General features: G+C 39.5%; 1 protein-coding gene across 3 annotated transcripts; it reads right to left on the reverse strand.

The window, feature by feature from the left end:
• Positions 1 to 36: 36 nt before the first annotated feature.
• Positions 37 to 22,346, reverse strand: ca9 (carbonic anhydrase IX). 3 transcript variants are annotated; one of them, XM_084693967.1, is made up of 12 exons: positions 22,022 to 22,346; positions 18,843 to 18,872; positions 17,917 to 18,087; positions 17,501 to 17,643; positions 17,156 to 17,248; positions 16,942 to 17,008; positions 16,621 to 16,778; positions 15,909 to 16,035; positions 1,684 to 1,758; positions 1,230 to 1,244; positions 975 to 1,068; positions 37 to 637 (listed from the first exon to the last, which is right to left on the reverse strand). In XM_084693967.1, the coding sequence occupies exons 1-12, from the start codon at positions 22,137 to 22,139 to the stop codon at positions 577 to 579; spliced, it is 1,152 nt and encodes a 383-aa protein (XP_084550093.1). In that variant the 5' UTR covers positions 22,140 to 22,346; the 3' UTR covers positions 37 to 576. The 3 variants fall into 3 exon arrangements, with proteins under 3 accessions (XP_084550093.1, XP_084550094.1, XP_084550095.1); XM_084693968.1 differs by having other exon boundaries at positions 927 to 1,068; XM_084693969.1 differs by lacking the exon at positions 17,156 to 17,248.
• Positions 22,347 to 24,306: the final 1,960 nt, after the last annotated feature.

Consider the following 24,306-nt stretch of genomic DNA (forward strand, 5'->3'; position numbering starts at 1 on the left):
AACAATGGGCTAGAGTACACAGAAAGATCTGCAACGTGACACATTTATTGAACATTTCAAGGTTATATTTAGCTTCAAAATACAGTTGTGTAAAGCCTAAATAGAAAGTAACTATAAACTACAAAATGTTATTTTTGAAGTTAATAATAACAAAAACATAATAGAATATTATAATACTCATAAAAACCACATGCAACCAAATTCCAATGCAATTCAACACTTTCTCCTGCAAGTATCCAACTTTATGAAACAAATGGATTTCTTGAGTATTTCGACTCAATTATCAAAAATATGGAAAAAAGGTAGCATCAAAATTCCCTGTACATCTAATAGGCTACTGATACTGCAGTTTCATTCAAATCAAATACATTTTGCCACCGTCTCACCACCATAAATTGTACAAACTGTTAGATAATCTGTATATAAAATGTTTACTTGGAACTGCTGCATTTTATCTGCATATTTCACATACAATGGTTCATGTCAGTGACAAATGGGACTATATAACAGACTTTTTGCATCTATATATGTAAAAAATATATTTTCAAAACAAATGTGACTGTTGAATCCTCTCTACTATACCTCTTCTTTGGATGCTGGCTTATAAATAACGTTATGTTTGGAATCCTTTTTAACACTGCAAAGAGAAAATATATGGAAATTAACTTGTGTATGTGCAGCTTATAGTATGAAATGCATTCTGTATGAGTAATTGACAAAACAATGGTTAACAGTGACAGATTTCACAGAACATTTGCTGACATTTAGCACATACATCATGTTGCATCACAGCAATAGGTGATTTATAGATATTAGGGGACAGTGTCACCCAACAACTTAATATACAAACAGTACATTTGTTAATTTAGTAAGATGCTGCTTCTCACTGAAATGTTTCTATGTGTGAGAGAGTGAATACAAAGTACCTATGTGGTTTTATGGTATGACAGCCAGTCAATCATCCTGTGACTTACTCTGAGTATTTTTTACGCTGTTGGTATGCATAGGCTGTGAATAACAGCAAGGTTGTTCCAAAAAGGGCTCCAAAAGCAATGGCAAGAATATCACCTAAAAAAGGAGAGAGTCTAAATGCTAGTATTTTCAAAGTTGCATTTACATGTGGTTTGGCGTTATGTGTTGTGGTACAATTTGTTAGATTGATTAAGCTGGTGGTAACAGACATGAAAAACACACATACTATAAACAATGAGATCTGTTAAAATGCTTACCTTTTGACAGCCCTTCTATGGAACATGAAAAGCAAACACAAATTTTAGCTAATTGACCTTACCCCAAGAGCAAAACCACACACAAAACCAAATCCCCATTGCTTTATAAACAAATGTATGAAGCATGGACCACAAGTCATTGTTTAACTTTAGATACCGTATGTTGGACAATCTACATCAAAGCACAAACCATTAGCTGGTTAGTGGCAATTGTGTACATAGCAAATAAAAGCACTGACGTGAATACAGTTTTCTGTTAGGCCAATGAAAAGTCAAGATGAAGAACACACACATACTCCAATTAATTGTACAGCAAAGGGGCACATTAAATTGTAATACCAAGATATGAGAATAGGACTACCATGTGACACCTGCCCTTGTAAAAACAATCACCTGTTATATATTTGATCCCTTCAAATGTGTTTCGAAAGGGATGTGTTTTTATGTGGCTCACCCGAAGTTTCAGAGGAGCTTCTCATGTGTTTCTTTAAGGTATCTTTCTCCTGAACCAATTCTTCAAGCACACGACCTGCAAGAAAATACCATTATCTGTTACTGTTCAAGTCAATGTTCTATCTACATTTATTGACCAGATAATATACAAGTAACTATATAAGTAACTTGACAGGGAGGGTTTGTAAAACCATGTGCTCGGTTTTTGGTAAAGTTTATTCATTACTGTATGCTAATGCTAATGTCAACTTTGAAGCACTAATTCACCCATTTCACTTGGTTACAAACACCTGTCAGTTCCTGCTTGTAGAGATCTACTGGGACACACTCAGTGAGACATGCACCAATGACGCAAAACATTAAAACCTGTATTTCTAGAGAACCAAAAGACTCCTTAGAGCTCAGAGTTTCTCAGAGCACATGCCATCAGATGTATAAAGTTAAAAGATAAGACATGTTTGCACTGGTTCTACCAATGTATACATTTGGTGCTTAAAAGTAAAAGAGAACATATGTCACAATTTACAACAACACAGGGCAAAGGTTCACCTAAACTAATGTAGGCACTGCTTGATAAGTCTCTTAACAAACATTCATAAAACATTTACATGTGCAAGTATAAAAGACCTTCACAACTATGTTTATCATAATAAAATACATACAGTAATTACTTTCTAGCCTGTCTCACCTGGATGTAATGTAAAGGTATACCAAAGAGTGCTTGTAAGGTTAAAATGATAAACACATTTGCTGAAGAATATTTATTATGCCCAATGCAGTAGGAGATGTCTTACAGACAGTGATAAACTAAAACATCCTGCTTAGTGTGACTTAGGTGGATAAAAATGAATTGTGTTTGGAGCTCTAGTTAGCTATTTACGGTGTGTGTAGCCTACAAAGGGATCCTTTGGAACCATATAATAGAAATGCAAGCTTTGTACCTTAACATAGGGAGTCAGATACACTGTAAAAAATAAATACAAAATACTGCACTTTTTCTGTAAATTATACGTGTTTTTTCTGTATTTCTGAATTACAGGAAATACAGATTGAAAGACAATGGCAAACTGTAAATTTAGAATTTTACATAAGAATTACAGCCAAATGTTACTTAAAAATACACTAAAATGTCTGTTTATTTTACAAATAATAATAACATTTTTACGAAAATGTTCTGTTAAAACACATAACTTCACTTTATCAAAACTAGCTATTATAACTGTTATTTTGCAGATATTTAGCCTACTTTCATCCCACGGACAAATAACTTAATAAGATCATTTTTGGTTTAGACATAGGAACCTTGAATTGTGAACTGAGATCGGGTAGTTGACGTCATGCAATCCCAGCATGCATCAGTCAATTTCAAAGACTACAAAAGCCTGTAAAAGTCATATTTACCGGCAAAGAACAGCCTGTAATGTGATATTACAGATATATCTCGTACATTTGGTACTGGAAAATTTCAATTATTTTACGGTTAATTGATGTTAATGAAAACAATTTTTTTACCGTAATTTAATGGGTGTAATCTCTCCCAGCATGTTCCTGTTTTTTACACTGTTTTTTTTACAGTGTGGCTGAGCGGTTAGGGAATCGGGCTATTAATCAGAAGGTTGCCGGTTCGATTTACGGCCATGCAAAATGACGTTGTGTCCTTGGGCAAGGCACTTCACCTTACTTGTCCTTGTACTTACTGTAAGTCGGTCTGGATAAGAGAGTCTGCTAAATGACTAAATGTAAATGTAATGTCCTTGGAACTGACTGACTGTAACAAAATCTTTATAAATGTATGCTACTGAATACCTCCTTAGAGAAAAGTGTTATCATCTAATCACAGCCCATTGGTGTGAATGTAATTAGGGTTCCTCCAGTAGGAGCACCCTATTGTTAGGGTTCCTCCAGTAGGAGGAAACCTATTGTTTTTGTTAGTATTCTTATTATTAGGGTTCCTCCGGTAGGAGAAATTTGGCATGTTGACACTGCACAGAATTAGTCATTTCCATACCAAACATGGGCCATGTGAGACAATAGGTGGGCCACGCCCCAATATGTCAATTTTCAAAGTAATGCCATTTGCAGGCCATAAGTCCCCAAATTCTGAAATCTTTTATATATGCCTTTCAGATCATGTGGAACAAAAAAAAACGGCTGCCATATTGGATTTTTCTGTACAATAAAGATTTGTCAAAAATGACAAAATTCCTCACCTCATGAACTATAGCTCCGATTGACTTGAAATACTACTGATTTGTAAGACATATGTCTTTGTATAGGGTGATAAGCATTGAGTAATATATTACAAAATGGCCAAAGGGTGAATTTGCACCTGTGGCACATATTTCATGTGTCCATAAATATGTGCCACATTGTCGTAGGGACTTGATCTGTTCCACACATGAGGAAGACGCAACAACATGTTACTATGTACAAAGGCAACTTAATATCTCAAAAAATGATTGAAATAAAGGAAATCTAATTGATCACTAAAATAATGCTTCACATTCGCCGGCAAAAAAGTGATACTCTGATTCAATCACAAGTTCATATGAAGACTCTTGACAAAGTTTAGGACACAAATCTGAGAAAGGTTGAATGAATAATGAAAAATAGATTTGTTGTCAATATTTGAAATATGCATGCTTGGCTAATTGCTAGGGCTTTTTTTCCAAGAAAATGCTCCGTTGCTCCTCAGTGCACGTGCTCCAAATGGTCGCACACACATCCAAGCTTTTTTGAAAAGCCACACTCCTTGGTTTTTAGCATAGGCCCTTGTGGACCTTAGTGTAATTGCATTTCTATTTTCCCCACAGTACGGTGAAAATGTAAAACATTTTGAAAAATGTAAAATATGTCTTATGAACCCTGACTCCAATTTACTTAGAATTATATATGTATGTGTGAGACACATATGTACAGTCGTGACCATACGTTTTGGCAATGACAAATGATGTTTTTTGCAAAGTTTGCTGGTTCAGTATTTGAGGAAAATGTTTTCACATGTTTCTATAGAATACTGGAATACAAGTTGGGACGAAAGTGATTGTGATTGACTGGGTTTTTGGGGTATTTCACACTGTTCCTTAAGGTCTCCGAATAGGGTATGTAACATTGGTTGGGCTGAAAATGGCCCGGTGGCTGTTCCATGTCCCCTGATACATCCAGTGAAATTTTCCTGGGAAAAAACGCTAGGTTTTCTCCTTTTATGGTATGCTCATGAATAAATAGATGAGCTGCGCGCTGATTGGTTGGTTTACAACGAGTGAAGCTGCGAAGCAAAGACGCGACACGGCCACAGCACTCACTGAAACAACAAAGGTGGAGACTTGAAATAAAAATGTACAAATAAATCTATTGTGTCTACACAACACTGTTTTCAACAGACTGACTAGATATCATTTCAAAACGTTAGATGTTTAAACTTCTGTGGTCAAAGCAAACAGGATCACCTTAGGTGGGTAACGTACATAGGGTTGCCACCTTCAATACTGAAAAATAAGGGACGCCTGCCGGAGCGGGGGCCACACCCCTCGGGGCCACGAAGACCATAGGCCCGATGACGTGCCAGTGGTGGTAAATCACAACTTAAATCTATCTCTATATCACAACTCAAGTGGTCATATCATCATGGCTGAACACAGCTATGACGATAATAAACATAGGCCAAAAAAGCTTGACAGTGACACCACAAAAAATAGGTTTTTGGAGGAACTTGTGAGATGTGAACCATATTTCATTTACTTAACAAATTAACAGAGCCATAACTTATTAACTTTAAATGAAACAAAAGCTTTTATACTCAAAAAGGTATCTTGGAAAAAATGTATAGTGCAGGAGACTTGCAAAGGATATTCCATGAACATCATGAACATGAAAAATCAGTGGATCAGAAGTAGAGTGTGCAATATTGGAGCATGTCGGGCCTACTTCCTTTTATAAGTGTACTTCTTATTATGCAGGGGGGTATCTGGAGCTGCCTCCCCCATTCTTTCAAATTGACTCTCCGCCAAGAGACCCGCCCTCCTCTGACTCTGATTGGCCATGAACCTAAACAAAACAAGTGGAGCTGGTTCATGCAGGGGGACGCGAGACCTAGCGCGTCACCAGCAAAGTGTCATCATGCGTCAAGGCACACCTTCCTAATAGGGCGGGGTATATAGCAGGGATCCCGGCTCCTGCATTGCTTGTGCAACACAGAAACTCTCGGTTTCCTGCGGCCTCTGCTTCCACGGCCTCCACCGTTTGTCTGGTTCTTCTTTTTTCTTCTTTCTCAGGAGGAATGCGTTCGCTGCTCTCTGCCTAGATGTCGAGACCGTGTCTCAGTTGGGTGCGGCAGGGAGCCGCTGCAAGCACAACCATACCCCGAATCAAATATTACTATAATGTATTGTATTGTGTGGAATAAAGTATAAGTTAAAGTTGACATGACATGAAAACTTCATTTTATGAGGTTATTTAACATTAATATGAGTTCCCCTAGCCTGCCTTTGGTCCCTCAGTGGCTCGAATTTTCGATAGGTTTAAACAAAGCCCTGGGTGTTCTTCTCCGCCTTTGACAAAATGAAGGCTCAAACGCTCTGTTTGAAAATCTCCTCCAAGTGACGTAGATACGAGAAAGGTTACCTCCCCTCTCTCTGCTTTGCCCGCCCAGATCATCTGGCCCGCCCATGAGAAACTGAGCTACCACCGTGCAAGGGCGAGTGCGATAACGGTTTTTCCTGGAGAGACATCATGGCGAGCAAACAAACAAAGCATAACAGTTGCTCAGTGCTTGGATATACAAATGCAAGCACACATCTTTTTTTTTTTTGTTCCTTCATCCGAGCCTCTGCACAACCCGTATCTTAATTGTATTTTCGCTGGAAATGCGCCGACACAACTTCCCAAAGTGTTGTATGTCTGCGCCAAACATTTCCTCAACTTGAGCCAACTCAAAGCTGGCCTTGCTGAAATTAAATTCTGGATCATTACTAAATCTCCTTGGTCAAGCTACAAACCTTGGACAAGTAAGTTAACTAACGCTATATCATTTTGTTGCTTTACTGTATATGGTTACCTAGCTTGCTACCCTTAGAATGTGGCTGTAACATTAGCTCTGCAGCCAACAGCTGAGTTACTGTTGCTAACGTAAAGATAAATGCACATGGAATCAAGTGTTGGTGTGAATACAAACGCTGTAAAGCCAGTGTTGTACACTTCTTTGTTATTTTATTAACCGTTATGCTGTTGGTGTTTAGTGTGCGCAATATCCGCCTTTCCCCTCATTGAAATTATTATGAGTGTGCACCTCTGCAAACCAGGGTGATCAGATGAGAATGGGCAAATTCTAAGCATTTTACAGCAACGGGGCTACGAGCCAGCTGAGTTACTGTCGCTAATGTAAAGGTAGATGGCATCAAGTGTGTGTGTGTATACAAACGCTGTAACGCGAGTGTTGTACACTTCTTTGTTATTTGGATAACCGTTCTGCTGTTGGTGTTATGGCTCGCGATATCCGCCTTTCTCCACATTGAAATGACTGAGTGTGCACCTCTGCAAACCAGGGTGATCAGATGAGAATGGCTAAATTCGAGGCATCTTACAGCAACGGGGCTACGAGCCATTGCGATACATCCGTTGTAAACATTAGCGCATGTAGCCGGCCCTCTCCTCCTCATTAGCATTTAAAGCTACAGACACAGAAACAGCGCGTTCTGAGGAGAGCTGATTGTGGGACTACTTGTAGTGGCTATAATTCTGCACCATGGCTGAATTTCGGGAAAGAGACTTCAGACACAGTATTAGGGGACCACTAAGGCCTATATAAAAGCATCCAAAAACAGCATGTCATGTGACCTTTAACAACCGTACTGAGTACTCTTGCCTGAACCGATCAAACCAACAATGGCAGCGAGTATTACCCAATCAGGGGTAGAATAGGACGAGTCTTAACAGAATGCAGGTGAGATGATTTGCATAGGATGCTGCTTTGAAGACCACTCTGAAAATAAGGGACAAACCCCGTCCCGTATTGATTCATAACGGGCCTCGCCATTTTATTCTCAAATACGGGATGATTCCGTATTTTAAGGGACGGGTGGCAACCATAAACGTACAGCTTGGCAACCATAAACATGATTCAACTCAGCTTCAGTTAGCTCTAGCTATCTTGCTGAAAAATACATCTGGACAATTATGCATCTTGAATTGTAGATTTACATGACAACACAGGTTCTTTGTTTGAATGAAACACAGTCAAAACACATGAAATAACGTTAGCCCCATTGCCAATAAACTAGGCTAAATCATCACACATTCTACCTATGCTCTTGCGTTAACAAGCTAAACTAGTTAACATGCCTACAGTCTAGGTGTTTTCGCTATCTAGCTGTTCTTGCATTCCTTGCAAATCAGCGTTAATAAAAAGAAGATGAGCTAGAGTCTAGTTAACATTGACTAGACGGGCATGGCTGATGTTTGTCTATACCATAGCGTAGAAGATCCCTGTGCAGTTTGACCCTCGACACATTTGCGCAAACCATTTCACCAAGGACTATTTTGAAAACCTGGGACAATGTAAAGCAGGATTTGCTATGAAGCTGTTGCTGAAAAGAGGTGTGTTCCGACCTTATGTTCATCACAACTGCAAGCTGCAGTATGATTTGGTCGGTAACAGTTGTTAGCAATGCTAACGTATCCTGTATCTAGCACCTGCCTTTCTCCAGTTCTTTCAAATAGATAATCTAGACCAGGGTTCCCCAATTTGATTTCCAAAAGGGCCAAATTTGGTCAGGCATGCCAAGCAAAGGTAGCCTGGCTCTGCCCTCCTACATACTTCCGCTCAATTTTGATTTTGCTTCTATACTGCGTCTGGTAGAACGAATCCTTACAAGGACTCGGGAGTAACGAGTCCTCTCAAAGAGTGAATCGTTAATTTTCTCGTGGCCACGCATCGGGACTGTTGCATAGGCTCGTCCAAGTAAACAAAAATTATTCAATAATTTCCCAAATCGGTCTTCGGGTACGAGTCTTTGGATCATTTTTCACGTGACCTGCATAGGCTTTGTACTGGTAGCTAGAGGAAACAAACGATTCGTTCATTTCCCAACTCGGTCTTTCTACAAGTCTTTGGATTATTTTTCACGTGACCTGCATAGTGTCTGTACTGGTAGCTAGAGGAAAGGAACGATTTGTTCATTTCCCGACTCGGTCTTTTTACAAGTCTTTGGATCATTTTTCACGTGACCTGCATAGGCTCTGTAGCAAGAGGAAAGGAACGATTTGTTCATTTCCCGACTCGGTCTTTCTACGAGTCTTTGGATCAATTTTCACGTGACCTGCATAGGCTCTGCTAGCCTGGCTGCCAGCCCAACTTCTCCCCGCCCACAAAAAAATTTGGTCGGGAAGTTGGGTCTGGAGGGTCTCGTATTGGGAACAACTATATAAAATCAGGATCTGGGCGGACCAATGAAATTGCCAGGGCGGGCTTTATACGATGATGGACAGATGATCAACAGTAACATAATCAACAACGTCACAAAAGAGCCCTTGGGTTGAATTAGTCTTCAACAAACAACATATTACATTGTTTGGTTGTAGGTCTATCCAATTGAGCGAAGAGGCATTTGTTTTACGAGTTAGGTTGAAACACGCCCCATAGTCACAGCCCAACGGAGAGTTTTCAGACTCTATATTCTGACTAGAATTATGAGTATGACAACGTCAGGCTAAGGCTCTGTAGCTAGAGGAAGCGAATGATTCGTTCATTTCCCGACTCGGTCTTTCTAGGAGTCTTTGGATCCTTTTTTCACGTGACCCGCATTGCATTTCTTTGTAGAGGAATTTCCTCTTTCCCTTTTCCGTGGCTGCTGTTTTAGTAGGACGTGAATGATATTCGCTCAAGTCATCATACTGATTGGTTTTGTTATTTTCACTTTACATTTACACTTACAGTTTAGTGCAGTGTAATTGTTTACCGTGATAATTAAATGCTAGTGTGATACTAAATGACCAAATCATACAAACTGTCACAATAAATTATTTTAAAGCAGGAATTTATTTTGAAATAGTATCTACTGGTCCACATGTCATGCACTAACCTACATGAGAATATGATGCGTGTTTGCAGTGGACGTATAGCCCCCCCCTCCCCGTTGAAATGAACAAATAAATCGAAAAAAGATTTGTTCATTTTACTGAACGAGATTTAAAGAACCGAATCAGTAAAATGATCCGAACTTCCCATCACTAGCATCTGGGATTGAGGTACATAAGACAGATGTCACAGGTTAACTTTCTACCTGTACAATTAGCGAACAGAGGGAGTTGAGAACGATGACGTTGATGTCGTGCGCTAGTTTGTATTGTAGTTCCGTAATGGCGGCAGAGAAAGATGCGAGCGAAGCCACATTCGGCCCGTTGTGGCAATGCTGTTAAAACTTTGACTCTTCTTGTTGTCATGGTAGCCGACAGCGGAACTTGCTTCAACAGCTCAACAACTTTTACTTTAATTTTTTCCTCTTGGTTTCAAACGTAGGCAGCCATGTCAATTGCACATTGTTTATTTAACTCGGCAATCGGCGAATGGCTTCCTAGCTCTTGCAAGCTTCCAAGAAACGTGTAACGAGACAGCTGTTGCGCTCTCTCGTGCCGATGTTGTGTTACACATAGTTAAAACCGAGTGCTTGTATGATGTTAACATGCTTGCAATTTTTTGTTTGCTCTGGTCAGATTTTTCAGGGTAGTTTGCATCAAAACTGGCAGCATGAATAGAGTTAAATCTGTCAGCGTGGGCCAGACATTTGGGGTCCGGATCTGGCCCACGGGCCGCAAATTGGGGTTGGCTGATCTCTACAGTCTTAAGCAATAGCCTAGACTGCTATTTGTTTTTCTGGCTATTTGTTCATTGATTTTCATGAAAATTGGAGCAACGGCCTAGGACGAGTTCTAAAAAGTAGCAATTTCTTAAAATACAAATGACGGAAACACCTTCGGGACGACAATGATGCCATAGGGTTAATTCGAATCGTCTGCATTTACGGAATCCAATGAAACCTCATTTGAAACGGTCTCATGGTTCGAAAGTTATGGGCATAAACACACCTCCAACTTTGAGGCCTTGGTGGCGCTATAGTGCTTCAGGAATCAACATGAAACTTGGTGACGATAATCAGGAGACTGTTCCAAATCAGTGTGCCAAATTTCAAAACTTCGCACCAATCGGTTCTATGGGCTGCCATAGACTCCTAGTCCTAAGTATAATAATAATAATAAAACTAACAAAAACAATAGGTGCCACAGCAGCTTCGCTATTGCTTGGCCCCTAATGATAGAGTGATTTCACCTGGCTAGAAATAGTTCACACTTTCACCTGTGCAGATGATATGACTCACTGAAATTATGTTAGCAGTCATTTTATGCCAAGGCCCAGCAAGCTTTGCAAACATAAAATGTATGTCGCTCCCAATACTTTTGGCCACGGTTTTAGTTATGCTAGTTTGAGACCACAATAGCTATGGAAATAAGAGTGAATGCAAATAGAGGGCGGCTTTGTCCACATTCAATTTTTATTTTTTTGTTTGAAATTGTACCTGAATACAAGTACCTAGGTACAATTATTGACAACAAGTTGACGTGGAACTCCAAAACTGGAGTCAGATTTGCAAAAGCCCAGCAATGGCTGTATTTTTTAAGGAAATTACGAAGTTTTAACGTGAATAGTACAATGCTGAGATTGTTTTACAAAAGTTTTGTACTTTAACTTTTTGTATTCAGAGCTGGGGCGGAGCACTGTCTTTACAAAACAAAAACAAATTAGACAAAGTTGTTAGCAAGTTATTGCCAAAATCACAGGTGAAACTATGAACAGTATTTCATTGCGGACTGATAAATACACTGCAAATCTGGCCCAATAGATTGTTTCCGATTCACATCACCCCCTGTGGTCTGAGCATTTTTACCTTCAGGACGCAGGTACATGATGCCAAGGATGAGGACCAAGAACCATCCTTTGTCCCAAGAAGTATTCAGCTGCTCAATCAAATCAGACAATGTTTTTATCCTTTCTGGCACTCTGCACTTTACATTGTACTGGACCTGCTGACATTCTTAAGTGATTCCTGTGATGCCTTCAGTTGTATCTTTGTATTATTATTATTTTCTTGCATTTATGTTCTCGCTGTGCTTTTTAATAATTGTGTTATGTCCACTGTACTGTCCTGTCTGCAGTGTTGAATGTACCTCTGTTTTTAAGCTCTTGGTGCCAAACAAATTCTCCTCAGGGCAGTGAAGGTCAATCATTAATTTATAATTTGAATATAAATGTGTACACAACAATTAGTTCCAATCAAGAAGGGGAGAACAGGGGCAAAAGTAACGCGGGACAAAAGTAACAAAGCTATTTTCTCAGAGCCCTGACTTCATTTGCATTCCAAGTTTTGACAGCCCCTTCAGCACGCAACCATTGATGGAACTACCAAATTTCACGTGATGTGCGACATCCAAGAGTGAGTGTCAGAAAGAAAGACAGCTTATTTATCATTAGCTCATCTAAACTAGTAAAGCAGTCTATCAACATTGTGCTCCGTACTGTATAGTCCAAATTGTACAATTTCATATTCTCTGTTTTATAAACCAATCTGAGGTAGCCTTTCAAACCTTATTATGTTTGGATTGGATTGGTCTCTTTTTACATTGAGTTGGATTTGACATTTAACAGACATTCATTTTTCAAGTTCTTTAACTCAAACAACCATAAAACAGTACTTATGGTGTACAAAACTGCCGTCGGATTTGGCTAAATTGCTTGCTTGAATGCACACACAACACACACACACACAACACAACGACATAAACAAAAACTAAACATTTATAAAAATTCTACATTTCAAAAAACAATCTACTACTTACAACACAACAGCATTGGTTCACACCACCAACATCAGCCGAGAACACACCAGCATTAGCCGAGAACACAACAGCATTAGCCGAGAACACCGCAGCATTAGCCAAGATCACAGCAGCATTAGCACAAAACACAACGACATTTGCCGAAACGCTGCATTTCAAGTTCACACCAAATCGTTCTCCAGACCAGTAGGGGCAGTGCATGCAAAGTGGGGTGTTTTACCTGTTGTTGTAAATCAAGTGAAGTAAATTAACTCTACGGGACCACGCTTACGTACCTCTTGGAGGTTTGCTATCGAACATCTATCGAACATAACGCAGTACAACATCACTGAAACTAAGAGAGGGCGTGCATTTTGTAAAACATAAGATTATAATTAAAATATTATAAAACCAACTTTCATTGGTGAATTTAAGTTGTGTTTTTGGTTGATGTTCTTGATTTGAATTATTTCAAATTGACCGGCTGTCAAAAAGTTAGTTTTTATTTTGGTGAGAACCCAACTAATTCCACTTTGCACTGCCCATAGTGGTCTGGAGAACGATTTGGTCTGAACTTGAAATGCAGCCTTTCTGCAAATGTTGTTGTGTTTTTGCTAATGCTGTGGTGTTCTCAGCTAATGCTGCAGTGTTCTCGGCTAATGCTGGGGTGTTCTCGGATGATGTTGGTGGTGTGAACCAAAGCTGTTGTATTGTAAGTAGGCCTAGTACGATTTTTTTTTTATGTAGCGTTTTTATAAATTTTTCGTTTTTGTTAATGTCGTTGTGTTGTATGTTAATGTTGTTGTGTTTTCAACTTTTGTTGGCTTCGCTAATGTTGCTGTGGTGTGCACCCGTGGGCCACCGTACATGTTTTTGGGCTACTTCTAAACTCATGCAGCCACTGCATTTCTGCCTTGGGTGACCTACGCTGGGAGAGAGGAAAATAGCATGGATGGGGAAAGTGTGTTGGGAGAGCGAACAGAAAGAGTTCATAACCTACACACACTTCCTTTAGTAATGTGTCTCCTCACTTTCATAAAGTAATTGTTGCTCCGTGTCTCTGTTCGGTGGTGATAGGAAGCGGCATGATCATTTGTTGTAATGAACCAATGAAACATGAGAGCATTTTGGGCTGTTCTTGAGCACTCGTTGGGCTGGAAATTTTCGCTGGACCTGGCAACCCTGAACTCAAGTACGGTGTTCATTTTAGGACATCCTCATATCTCAGACTCAAGTGTCAGACTCAAACGAAAAGGCGTCAAGTCTCAGACCAAAAGTCGTCAGACTTGGATGAAACGGCTTCAGTCTCATAAAAAACCTCTGTCATTCTCAGACAAAACGCTCTCAAACTAAACGGCATCATTCTCAGACAACGCTCTCAAACCAAACGCCGTCATTCTCAGACAAAACACCCTCAAATTAAACTTTTTTTTTGTCAAAGCTAGCTAGATGATGGAGCTGTTGACTAGCTTTCTGAATTAGCTAAAGTAGCAACTTTTAATGGTATTGTTTCTGTTAACTGGTACAGCAAGAAAACTTACTTTTGATATAATATGAAATAGTTGTTTATGAAATAGTTGTTTTCTGCAAGCTAGTTCACTCATGCAAAGTAAACCCATGTGTAGTCCTCCGGTTGCCATGGATACTACAAACAAACTCCACATCTGAGATCTGAGGATGTCCTAAAATGAACACTGTACCAGAGAATGTCTAATATAGAGAGAACTGCCACTCTCTGGAAACTTCCGGGTTCTGAACTGGTTGAAGTTCCATGTGAGGGCGCTAACGAGTGAGTGCAGAATGAATGGAGGTCTATGGAGCGGTACCCCTCAAAATCCACTTTTCTCAGGATATAATTTTTTGTCTAGTAATTTGAATTCTGAATTTGAAAGGGGAGGCAAAAAAAATACACACTGCTGGCTGTTAGATTGTTTTAAAGTCGCCTTTCTGTTCTAAAAAGCTTTTGAAAATGTAATCGACGTCATACACATCTTACGACCAGAGCTACTGCTTTACGGCAAGCTCTGGTCACTTACTTTTTTCTCTCAGGGCATTGACAACACAGCTGACAGGTTAGGCTCTCCCTGTCAATACACATGCTAGAAAGAGTTTTGGCTTGCTAATGTTGTTGCTAATGGTGCTAATGCTCTGACATTCTGATTCCACTTCGGATGCCATCAAGCGGGAGCTCTGGCCGTATCAGTCCTTCACTAACCAATCAGCATTCATTAGCAGAATGCTAGCGTGTTATGGGCAACAACGACTCACCCTGTAAGAAATCAAAAGGACAACGTTCGTTCAACTTTCGACCTATAATCCATGTTGAACATGCAAAAACTACAATCAAATCGGAGATTTCTTAACGACAATCAGGCAAAAGAGACTAATTTAACCTTTTAGCTCCATAGACTCCCATTCAACATGCACTCGCTCGCGATCACCCCCAGTGGAACTCTGGTGGAACTGCAGCCAAATTCGGTACAATGGGGCTTAATAGGGAGTGGCAAGGCTCTCCTTAAACAGGCTCTGACTGTACTCAGGTGTGATGTCATTCCCAGTCCTGAGTCAAAGTTTTTAAAGAATGGATCTTTGCATGATGGGCCTGACCAGAGCACAGGTGGCTTTACAGAACATGCTTCAAACTCGTCACTTTCAAAAGTATGGCATTTTGACCCCATCAGGCCAAGATGTCTGAAAGTTGGTAATTATGCCTTATTGCTCATGGGGAACGAAAAAGGCTTAAGAACCCATAATGTCGGCAGCATGGATTTTTCTCTACAGTGCAATTTGTGAAGAATTTCAAAAAATGACTTAAAATCAGCCATTGCTTCAATTGTCTTGAAATGTTGTGTACATGTCTGTATAATGTCAATTTAGCAAAAGTTTGCAATGTTGAGGAAGAACCCGCCATTGCTGCCTGCAGCTATATTTAATGTTTTGTTTTTCTATCTGGTTTCTGGGAATCCATATCTTAGTTGAATTCTAGAGTTAAGTTTTACTTTCACTTTAAATACATTGGTTAAGAGCTTGAGAAGGATTGACAAACAAGTTGTTGTACAGTATAGTACCCCTGACTTTTTAAGTTTGCCTCGTGAAGTACAGAAAGTGCTACCACGTTGTCTACAAAGGCTTGGATTAACTCATGTAACGCTTGAAGTATATACATTACCTGTGTGCGCTGTAGGACCTTTGCCCATAGACACTTGCATAGATTACGTGTGTATATGTGTGTGTCTGTGTGTTTGGGTACAGGGCCCATAAAGGGGCAAACCTTTAACCTACACCTCGAAATATTTTTTAGAAAATCAATGATCGATTAGATTAGTCTCAGGTGAACATAAAAAAACAAGTAATTTTTACCTTCGGGAACAGAGGCATCTGTGAAAGAAGCCAGAACTTGTCTCCCATGAAGAGACTGTGGAGCTCGAAAGTTCTTGTTTAGGTGCTGACTAAGTCCAACCTTCAGAGTGTCCTCCAAAGCTGCCAGCTGGATAAAACACAATTTCAGCATAAACGAAGGAATGCAAAATCTGTTAACTCCTTGTTACCTTGTCATATTTTAGCTTTAATTCAACTTTCAAAAGCTGACATCAGCGGATCGCTAAAGGCCGATATAAGCTTCTGCATTTTTCAAAAAACTGACAAATGGGAACGCCCTCGTCTCTGCTGAACACCCTCTACGAGCTCTCCGTCAGCCCTCAGAGAGCCTCGAACTATCCGTCGTAACTTCGGAGAACTACGGAGACCCCCTTGCCTGTGATTAGTCAGTATTAAGAACCGCTTGCGTCAGGGGCGGGTAGGCGCCACCTACTCTTCTGGCAGTGAATCGTTTTCAGCACCCACAGCCTACGAAGAACCATGAACGCAGTCTATCCGTCCGTATCCGTGCGCCTGCCCATCCATAAACGGAGACGCATAAGCATATTCGGCCTTTAGTCTGCTTGACCATGAGACTATCGTCCCTCGTGCAAATTCTAAATGTTTTGAACTTTAAGTTCAAAACAGAAAGTTCAAAACAAATTGTCAGACTATATTTTCTTTGTGTTTTTTCTGGATTGTTTTTGAACCAGACCTGTTTCCTGGACACAGTGATGGTGTCGTTGAAAATGGTCCAGTTGACCGTCTGGAAACAAGGTGGAGTTGTCAGGGAGCCATTGTACCTATAGAAACGTTTCAGGTTTTTGGGCAGCAGATGACGCATGTTGAAGCCTGGGATCTGAGTGTTTGACTCTGGAATACAGTTGTGAAAGGAAAAATATTACAAACCCAGAAGCACTTTAATGTTTCACTGAGCTTTCAGAATCCCAAGGAAAGGAATGGTACAGGGAGTGTACAGAGGGAGCATATTCCAAGTTAAATGGTTAAACATGTATTGTCTTATTCAGGAGTCTACCTTCAATGCTGATATCAGTGAGCGCTGATAGGATTTTCTCATAGTTTGCATTTTCATGGAGACCGACCTATAAAGAAAAAACATCTGAAGCTATGAATAATGACAATAGATTTTCCAATCAAAAAATGACTACAACCATCAATATTCTGCTCAGTTTGGTCAAAATTTCAGCAATTGAAAATTATTTTGCTAATATTAAACAATCTTTACTGACCCCAATGTAGCCCCCTAGTACTGCCAAGCCATCAGGTTTGTTGGCTGCCTCCGACAGATTGGCATATTTAGAGTTGTAATGAACTATGTGGATCTGGAATTTTTTTTAAAGTTTTAAATTGTAAAAAAACACAAAAAACCGAATGAAATATATGGTCAAATGAATGCATGAATAAATACTAGTAAATCAATTAGGAATGGTGGGTAGTTAAGAAAAGAAAAAAACAAAGATGGCAGTTTATCCTCTATTACATATAATTCATTGATATATCTCCAGGCATTGTGTGTAGTATATATTGGATATATATCCATATATCCACCCCCTCACCCTAACTGTCCCCCTCACCTCAGCGGGGAAGTGGATGTTATCAACAGTGTGTTCAGAGCCGGGCACCTCAACAGTCCCCCAGTGGAAGTGCAACTGGGCTGCTAGGTAAACATGGTCAAAGCCGCTGACAATGTGCATGGTACTTGGTAGACTCAGTTGCACTGGAGACACATGCAAGATGACATAGAACTTCAAGTCCAATTACAATACTTTGTTCATAATGTCTTTTTTTGGTTAGATTATATCTAGTCATTTTATTTCATTATTTAAACATATAAACAATGGTCATGAACAGAAAAGTACTACATAATATAATGTATAATGTGCAATCACATCGAAAAAACATATTTAGACCATATGTTTTTTATATCATGGCCTATTGAAGACAAACCAGCGAACCCACTGATAAAATCATGACACCTTATTCCACTTACAGGTATGTCCATTATTTAGCAGCATCAGTGGTGACCCATCTGTCAGATCATAGCCCTCCAAAACTATAGATGGCAGACTCGGGCCATAGATGGCTGCCTTTGTGTCAATGTTAATGGGGGACTGGGAATTTCCACTGCAATTCAGAAAGGCAGCCGGCCATTCGTCCTGATCTGCACAGGAGAAAGAAAAATGAGCAGGAAGAAAAGGAGGAAGATAAGAAATCAAATGAGGAGGTGGACAAGGACAAGCATGAATGTGAAAAACGAGAATTATTGACGTGACATGACTTTCAGACATTTATCTTTGATAATAATAAAACTTTTTCTAAATTAGTCAAATTGTCAACAATCAAGTAAGGGGTTAATACTTGGAAAAGTGATGTATTACTGTACATACCATTTGAAGCACTTCAGACATTGGGGTAATGATAAGATGTGTGGTGTGTGTGTATGTGTGTCAGCAAAGGTTAATTCGATAATGAATTATCTGATGCCTTTTTCTATAAAGCTGAACAAAACGTTTTACTTTAATATTGCCAGGATGTGACCGAAGTCTTAGTTTTGTGGATGTTTCCCTGATGTCAGTGTAGCCTATATGCTGATAAGGTGTCTGTAGTTCAAACATGTGGCCCATATTATATCATTTGACCAACGTTTTTAATATGACTATCTTATCTCTAATTGCAAGCTTTTAACTCAACCTTATGTGATGATAAGACTGTCCATGTAAGAGCCTCAATGTTAATAAGGAGAGGAAAGTCTAATTTGCCTTCAAGACAAAAAGTCTGTATGCCTGACAAAAGTCTGAGTATCAAAATGTTGCAGAAATGAAAGCCAAGATAGTGGGCGGGTGCCTTTTTTTTTTTTTTACTAACCGATCCATGAGAAGCATAGCAGTTAAAAGACCTGTACCAATCTATATTTACCTTCATATCCCCAGTGTCCATGAGCTGCACCTGAGAATGGACAAGGAAAACTAAAATTAGTTTTCATCATTGATAATGTCATTTCATTATTAATGAGCGCATTTAGAAGACATTTTGCAGTCGAAGGAAAGAACTAATGCAACACTGGCACAGTCATGAAAAAATTACTTACTACAAAGGCTCAAAGATAACCTTGAAAAAAGCAAACCAATATGCTCTTCAAACATGTTGGACTATTGAGTTGGTTCAAAGGCTGAAATGGGTGGGGGAGTTTGGGGGCATGACACATTATAACAGGCCACCTAAAAATGTCAGTACTGTCAGACTTTCCAAATAATATTTCACACCATGGGTAACAACTAGCTACCAACTAAACTAGATATCTAAAGGTTGAACTGTTCTGTGACCATAGTTAAAAGTACAAGGTATCAAGACATTCTAGCTGTCCAGATGACTCAAGATATCTGCCAACTTTCCTGAGTTCCATGGGTTTACTAAGCCCACACACAACCCTCACTGTTTTCCCTTCTGTGAATGTGTCCATTATTAAGCTGGACTCAAAAGCCTGTCTTGGAGAAATGGTGCTGGGTCCGGTTCCCTTGGTGCAGCAGGAGGTGGGGGGAGGGGGGGGGGTCTGCACCTTTCACTGTCTGCAGCAAAGAAAAGGGTCTTCACAGCAGTTAGTTTAGGTCATGCTTGGATTGTGGTCAAGAGGAAAAAACGGCAAAAGGAACACAATGAGAGAGAAGCCTATCCAAAATTAGTTGCTGCAGCAAACATATTTATAGTTTTGCCCAGATATTCCAAAAAATCTCTTTATAAATTATGAGCTTCTTGTCGTAAACCAAAAGGCAAATGAGAAAAGTTTTCACTCATTGTTTGCTGGGTTATTTTGGGTCACTGAATATTTTACTGAACTATTGGGAGTTTATAGACCAATTATCACCCTACATCACACGACTGTCAAGCAGGCTCAACTGCGCATGTCGGTTGCAAAAGACAAACTTCTCCTGGGTCTATTACACTTGGAGTGTCGATCAGGTCATCATATATCTCTGGCCCCTGGATTGCAGGGCTTTACATTAACGTTTTGAGGCTTTTGTCCTCAGCAGGCTTGTATCTACAACAGGCAGTCCTCCCTGATGTTTTTGGGGTAGAATGGAGTGAACGGGCAAAACTAGCCTGGCTAACGGAGGTCGCTTTCTCAGGCAAATGATGAATGAAACAGGTTTGGTTAAAGAAATCCAAGATGCTGGCTAGCAGGCTCGCATCTACAATAGGCAGTCCTCCCAGACGTTTTTATAGTGTAGAATGGAGTGATTTACAACATTGTGCACAGTGCCAGTGAGCGACCCGAGTCTGACTGATGCTAACGAGTCTGAGAGAGGCATACAATAGCCTGGTTCTAACCAGACTCGTACATTTCATTTGTACAGAGTCTGGCCTCGCTCCATTGACAAGCGTTGACTTCCTTGTAGGCGGGTACTCTGTTGAAGTTTAAAACTATTGGATCTGCCCAGAGCCACTGTGATCTGCCATAACCAATCGCTAGCATTTGCCTTAGCCAATTCCTTCACCATTACAGAGCTAGTTGCTGTGGCTGGAAAACTGTTCCCAAACCCCATGGGGAAGAGGGCCACAACATCATGGCCACCAACAAAACTCAGCAAAACTTGTTCTTGCTCCGGCTTTAGATTATAAATATTCGGCAGTGTTGCCACAACGGACCGAATGGCTTTGCTTGCATCTTCTCCGCCGCCATTACTTAACTACAACACAAGCTAGCGCATGACATCAAAGTAATCGTTCTCAGCCACTCCCTCTGTTCGCTGATTCGCCGGTAGAAAATCAGCATGCAAAATCTGTCTTACGGACCGAATTGCCAGGCCGAGTACAGCAGCAAAATCCAAATTGTGGGTTAGTACGTCCTACGGCAGAGCCAGGCTAGCTTAACACATGCAGTCAGTCAGGTAGGAACTAAGAACCCACTTTACACTCTCTCATACAAACAAATACACACACACAGAGTATACACACAAGCCACACATGTTAACACACTTTACACTCTCTCACAAACATACACACACACGCTAGTCACACACGTTTGTCTCAGTCGTTTTCAGCTCCAGTGCCTAACGTTTAAAGCTGACACCTAAAGCTAACGTTAAAATGAGACACATTAACCACAGCCTCATAGTTGGCTAATAATAATAACGCGACTAAACAAGACAAAATAACATTGTAACATTTAGTCTCGTTTTTATTTTGTAAACCACATTTCTTCTCGTTTTTATTCGTCAACAATATTGCATTATACATTTAATTATAGTCATCGTCACATGACCAATATTTACGTTGCGTCTCGTTTTTTGTCACGTGATAAAGGTTTGTTGATGAAAGCAACTTCTGAATCATTAATCTGTCTGCCAGGATTTCAAAACTGTGTGCAAAAATGTGCTTAGTGATTCAGAAAATATAGTTTTGACAAGGTATTCCTGCCACAGAACAGTCCATTCTTCTGGACCATAACCAGGGACCATTGTTATCAGCAGTCCAACATATTGTGATGAATCAATCAACAGCATGTCCAATAAGGACAAGTGTTGTCAACCTCAGCCAAGAAAAAAAAAAGTAATATCTTGATAGGATTGAACTAGGTACTATTTAACAATGTAATAATAAAAGAACAATATGATGTCCATCCATCTACCATTATATATTATCCATCTACATGTGTAAGAATAACAATGCCATTTAAAATGTTAATTTCAGTCCATGTCTATTGAGTGTCTTTTGGTCTCTGGCAATTTTTAGATTTTTATGCTTTCTGATGATTTTATCATTCAGTATTAAAAGCTTGGTGATAAAATGTGATTACGACAAAGAGGGGTGATGAACACAACCTCTGTTTTCTTACTGTTCAAACATACCCACACGTGTGCTCAACAGCAGCTTTTCCTAATAACTCTTACCGGCTTTCAAACATACTTTAAGTACTCAGGAATTTTCAAAAGCCTGATTTGAATTAAGTATTTTGTTTTGTTTTTAGTTTTGCACCGCTTTAACCCTGATTCTCGATATTATTAAGAAAAGACAACATGTTGCACTTGATACACACAATATTATTTTACCTTTATTGTTGTACAATGATGGTAGGAATCAACCATGTTAACACTTACCCTTGGGGTGATGTTCCTCACTCTCATTCTCACTGCTCCCTGTGTCCTCCTCCTCCGAGGATGAACTCATGATCAGACTGTGGATGAAGAGGAAGTTGAGGACTATTTTCAGCAGCATTTGAAGATAATGGTCTACTTAAAACTCTTTCCAGTGAGGTTCTCCTGGATTAATCAAGTGGCTGGGTTTTCCACAATCAGTGTGACAGTCCTTACTTAATCTTTTCTCTAGGATCTAAAGTAATCTACATCCAGGTATCTTATCAACTGCCAGTCAGTCTGAAGCAATATGCTTCTCAGTCTAGTGCAAATACACAATAGAAAATGTTTTTAAAAGGACAGGTCATGAATTAATATGGCGATCTGTAATTGTCCACTCTCAAGTTGTCAAACTCTCTCTCTCTCAAATATAAATGACCTGCGTCTCAGACTGTACGGCCCAGACACCTGGGCTGGGCTTTATATAGGCATCTCTAAGGACAGCCCAGCCACCAATAGGGGCTCTAGGAGGGACTCAAAATACCAGTTTATCCCGCCCCCATCTTCTTACCTCTATCCATCTCTCTTTCACTAACTCCCTCCCTCCTCCTCTATCCAAGTCTCAACCCCCCTCTTCTCTGGGATCAAACCCTGTCACCTTTTCATTTACGTTTTATCTATGTTGTTGACGCTCTTATCCAAAGCAGTTTTATCTAATCTTCAGTTTAGCCCAAACTAGAACATCACTACGTGTCCTTCCTCTCTTCTTGCTCTCACTCTCTCTCTACCTGCACCTATAGGCAAGAGCAAAGTCCAGGTCCAGTGTGATGTGACCATGTTGAAAGAATTCATACCAAGAAACACTAAATGTAAAACGTATACGTTTTTAAAGATATATTGAGCATTCAGTGGTTTGTAAATTTGCAACTTTCCATGCTCAACTTTTACCATACCATAATATCATTGATCTAGTTAATAGTTAGTGGTGATTTTCAGATTTAATATGGACAAATAGCCAATTATTATTATGTGTACATATTATTATGTTTTGACAAAACATGAGTATAAAGCACCCTAGTTCTCATTTTTTCATTCGGGGAAATACATTACAATTTGTTCCAGGAATGGAACTGGAATGTTTTTTTAAATGCCTGAAATGCCTGAAAAACTGATAACAAGGTACAGAATGTCAAGAGTGACCACAATCAATCATGTTTGACACAATACATTAAATGGCACTCTCCATGACCCTAAGTGAATGTTACATAATACTTAGATTTAAATAGATTATGTTAATTGCTAAAACTGGATGTTATGTTTAATGTCAGTACTTGTTTTCTATATACCATAGGGTCTAGTATGAGTATACAATAATATGTTTTTCAGTAACTAAACCATACACCTCCACCTAGAGGAATGACTCAAGTGTTCTTTCTTACTCATTCATCGTATCTCCTTGTATCTCCTTCCCTCCCAATATTTCAGAGGTCAAAGTAGCACCACAACCAGACCACAAGCCATTAGTACTACAAATCCCAAAGAGCATCAGTCCAATAAATCTACCATATAATCTCAATGCCTAGGTCCTAAGAAAGCCATGTAACAGATCCACATAATTCATTATGTATTTTGAACCTTTCATAAAAGGCCAATCAAATATTTTAGTTCTGAGCAACACTTAATACTTCTGCCTACCCGAGGGTGGATTGTTGGGAAAAGATGCTTTTTGCTGATATAAATAGGATTAAAAGCTACATTCGCAATGGTAATCCCTCATTAAATTTACGCTTTCCTGAAGGAAGTTTTAATGAATAACTCCTGTCTGTTCAATTATACATGGGCCAGTGTAAAACTTCCAGCTGACTGAACTTAATAAGGGGGTTTAAAAAGGTACTATTGTTTAGCTATTTAATGGCATGAAATACTTTCATAAATAGCACAAGTATCAAGCACACATTTTTAGATTAAGAGTGATTGATTTATTTTCGGTTAAAATATATGAAATCAAAAGTATAGCGAAAGTATGTAGCCTACACTGCTGGATGTAGATTTCAACAGGGTTAGGGTTTCAACATTGGAGTGTATAATCCATATGTATGGAATCAATGTTTTAATTTAATATTGGGCATTTGACAGTTATTCAGTGTATTTCATTGATACCTTTGGATAGGTTGTGCTCAAAAAAGGTTCAGAATTTGTTTTTGCTTGCAGTGAGACTGCACTAGATATCTTTCTTTTCTTCATTGGGAAATAAAAAACATAAAAAAGCATGCATCTCCCAAAATGAAATGCCAGTGTTATTCAAATGG

The sequence above is a fragment of the Hypomesus nipponensis genome, chromosome 27, assembly GCF_054491055.1.
Source record: "Hypomesus nipponensis isolate SF chromosome 27, ASM5449105v1, whole genome shotgun sequence".
NCBI lineage: Eukaryota > Metazoa > Chordata > Actinopteri > Osmeriformes > Osmeridae > Hypomesus > Hypomesus nipponensis.

Coding starts and splice junctions, on each gene's coding strand:
- ca9 (XM_084693967.1), bottom strand. CDS start 22,139: ATGCTGCTGAAAATAGTCCTCAACTTCCTCTTCATCCACAGTCTGATC. Junction 18,873..22,021: donor TGAGGAACATCACCCCAAGG/GTAAGTGTTAAC, acceptor GTCCATTCTCAG/GTGCAGCTCATGGACACTGG. Junction 18,088..18,842: donor TGGACACTGGGGATATGAAG/GTAAATATAGAT, acceptor TCTCCTGTGCAG/ATCAGGACGAATGGCCGGCT.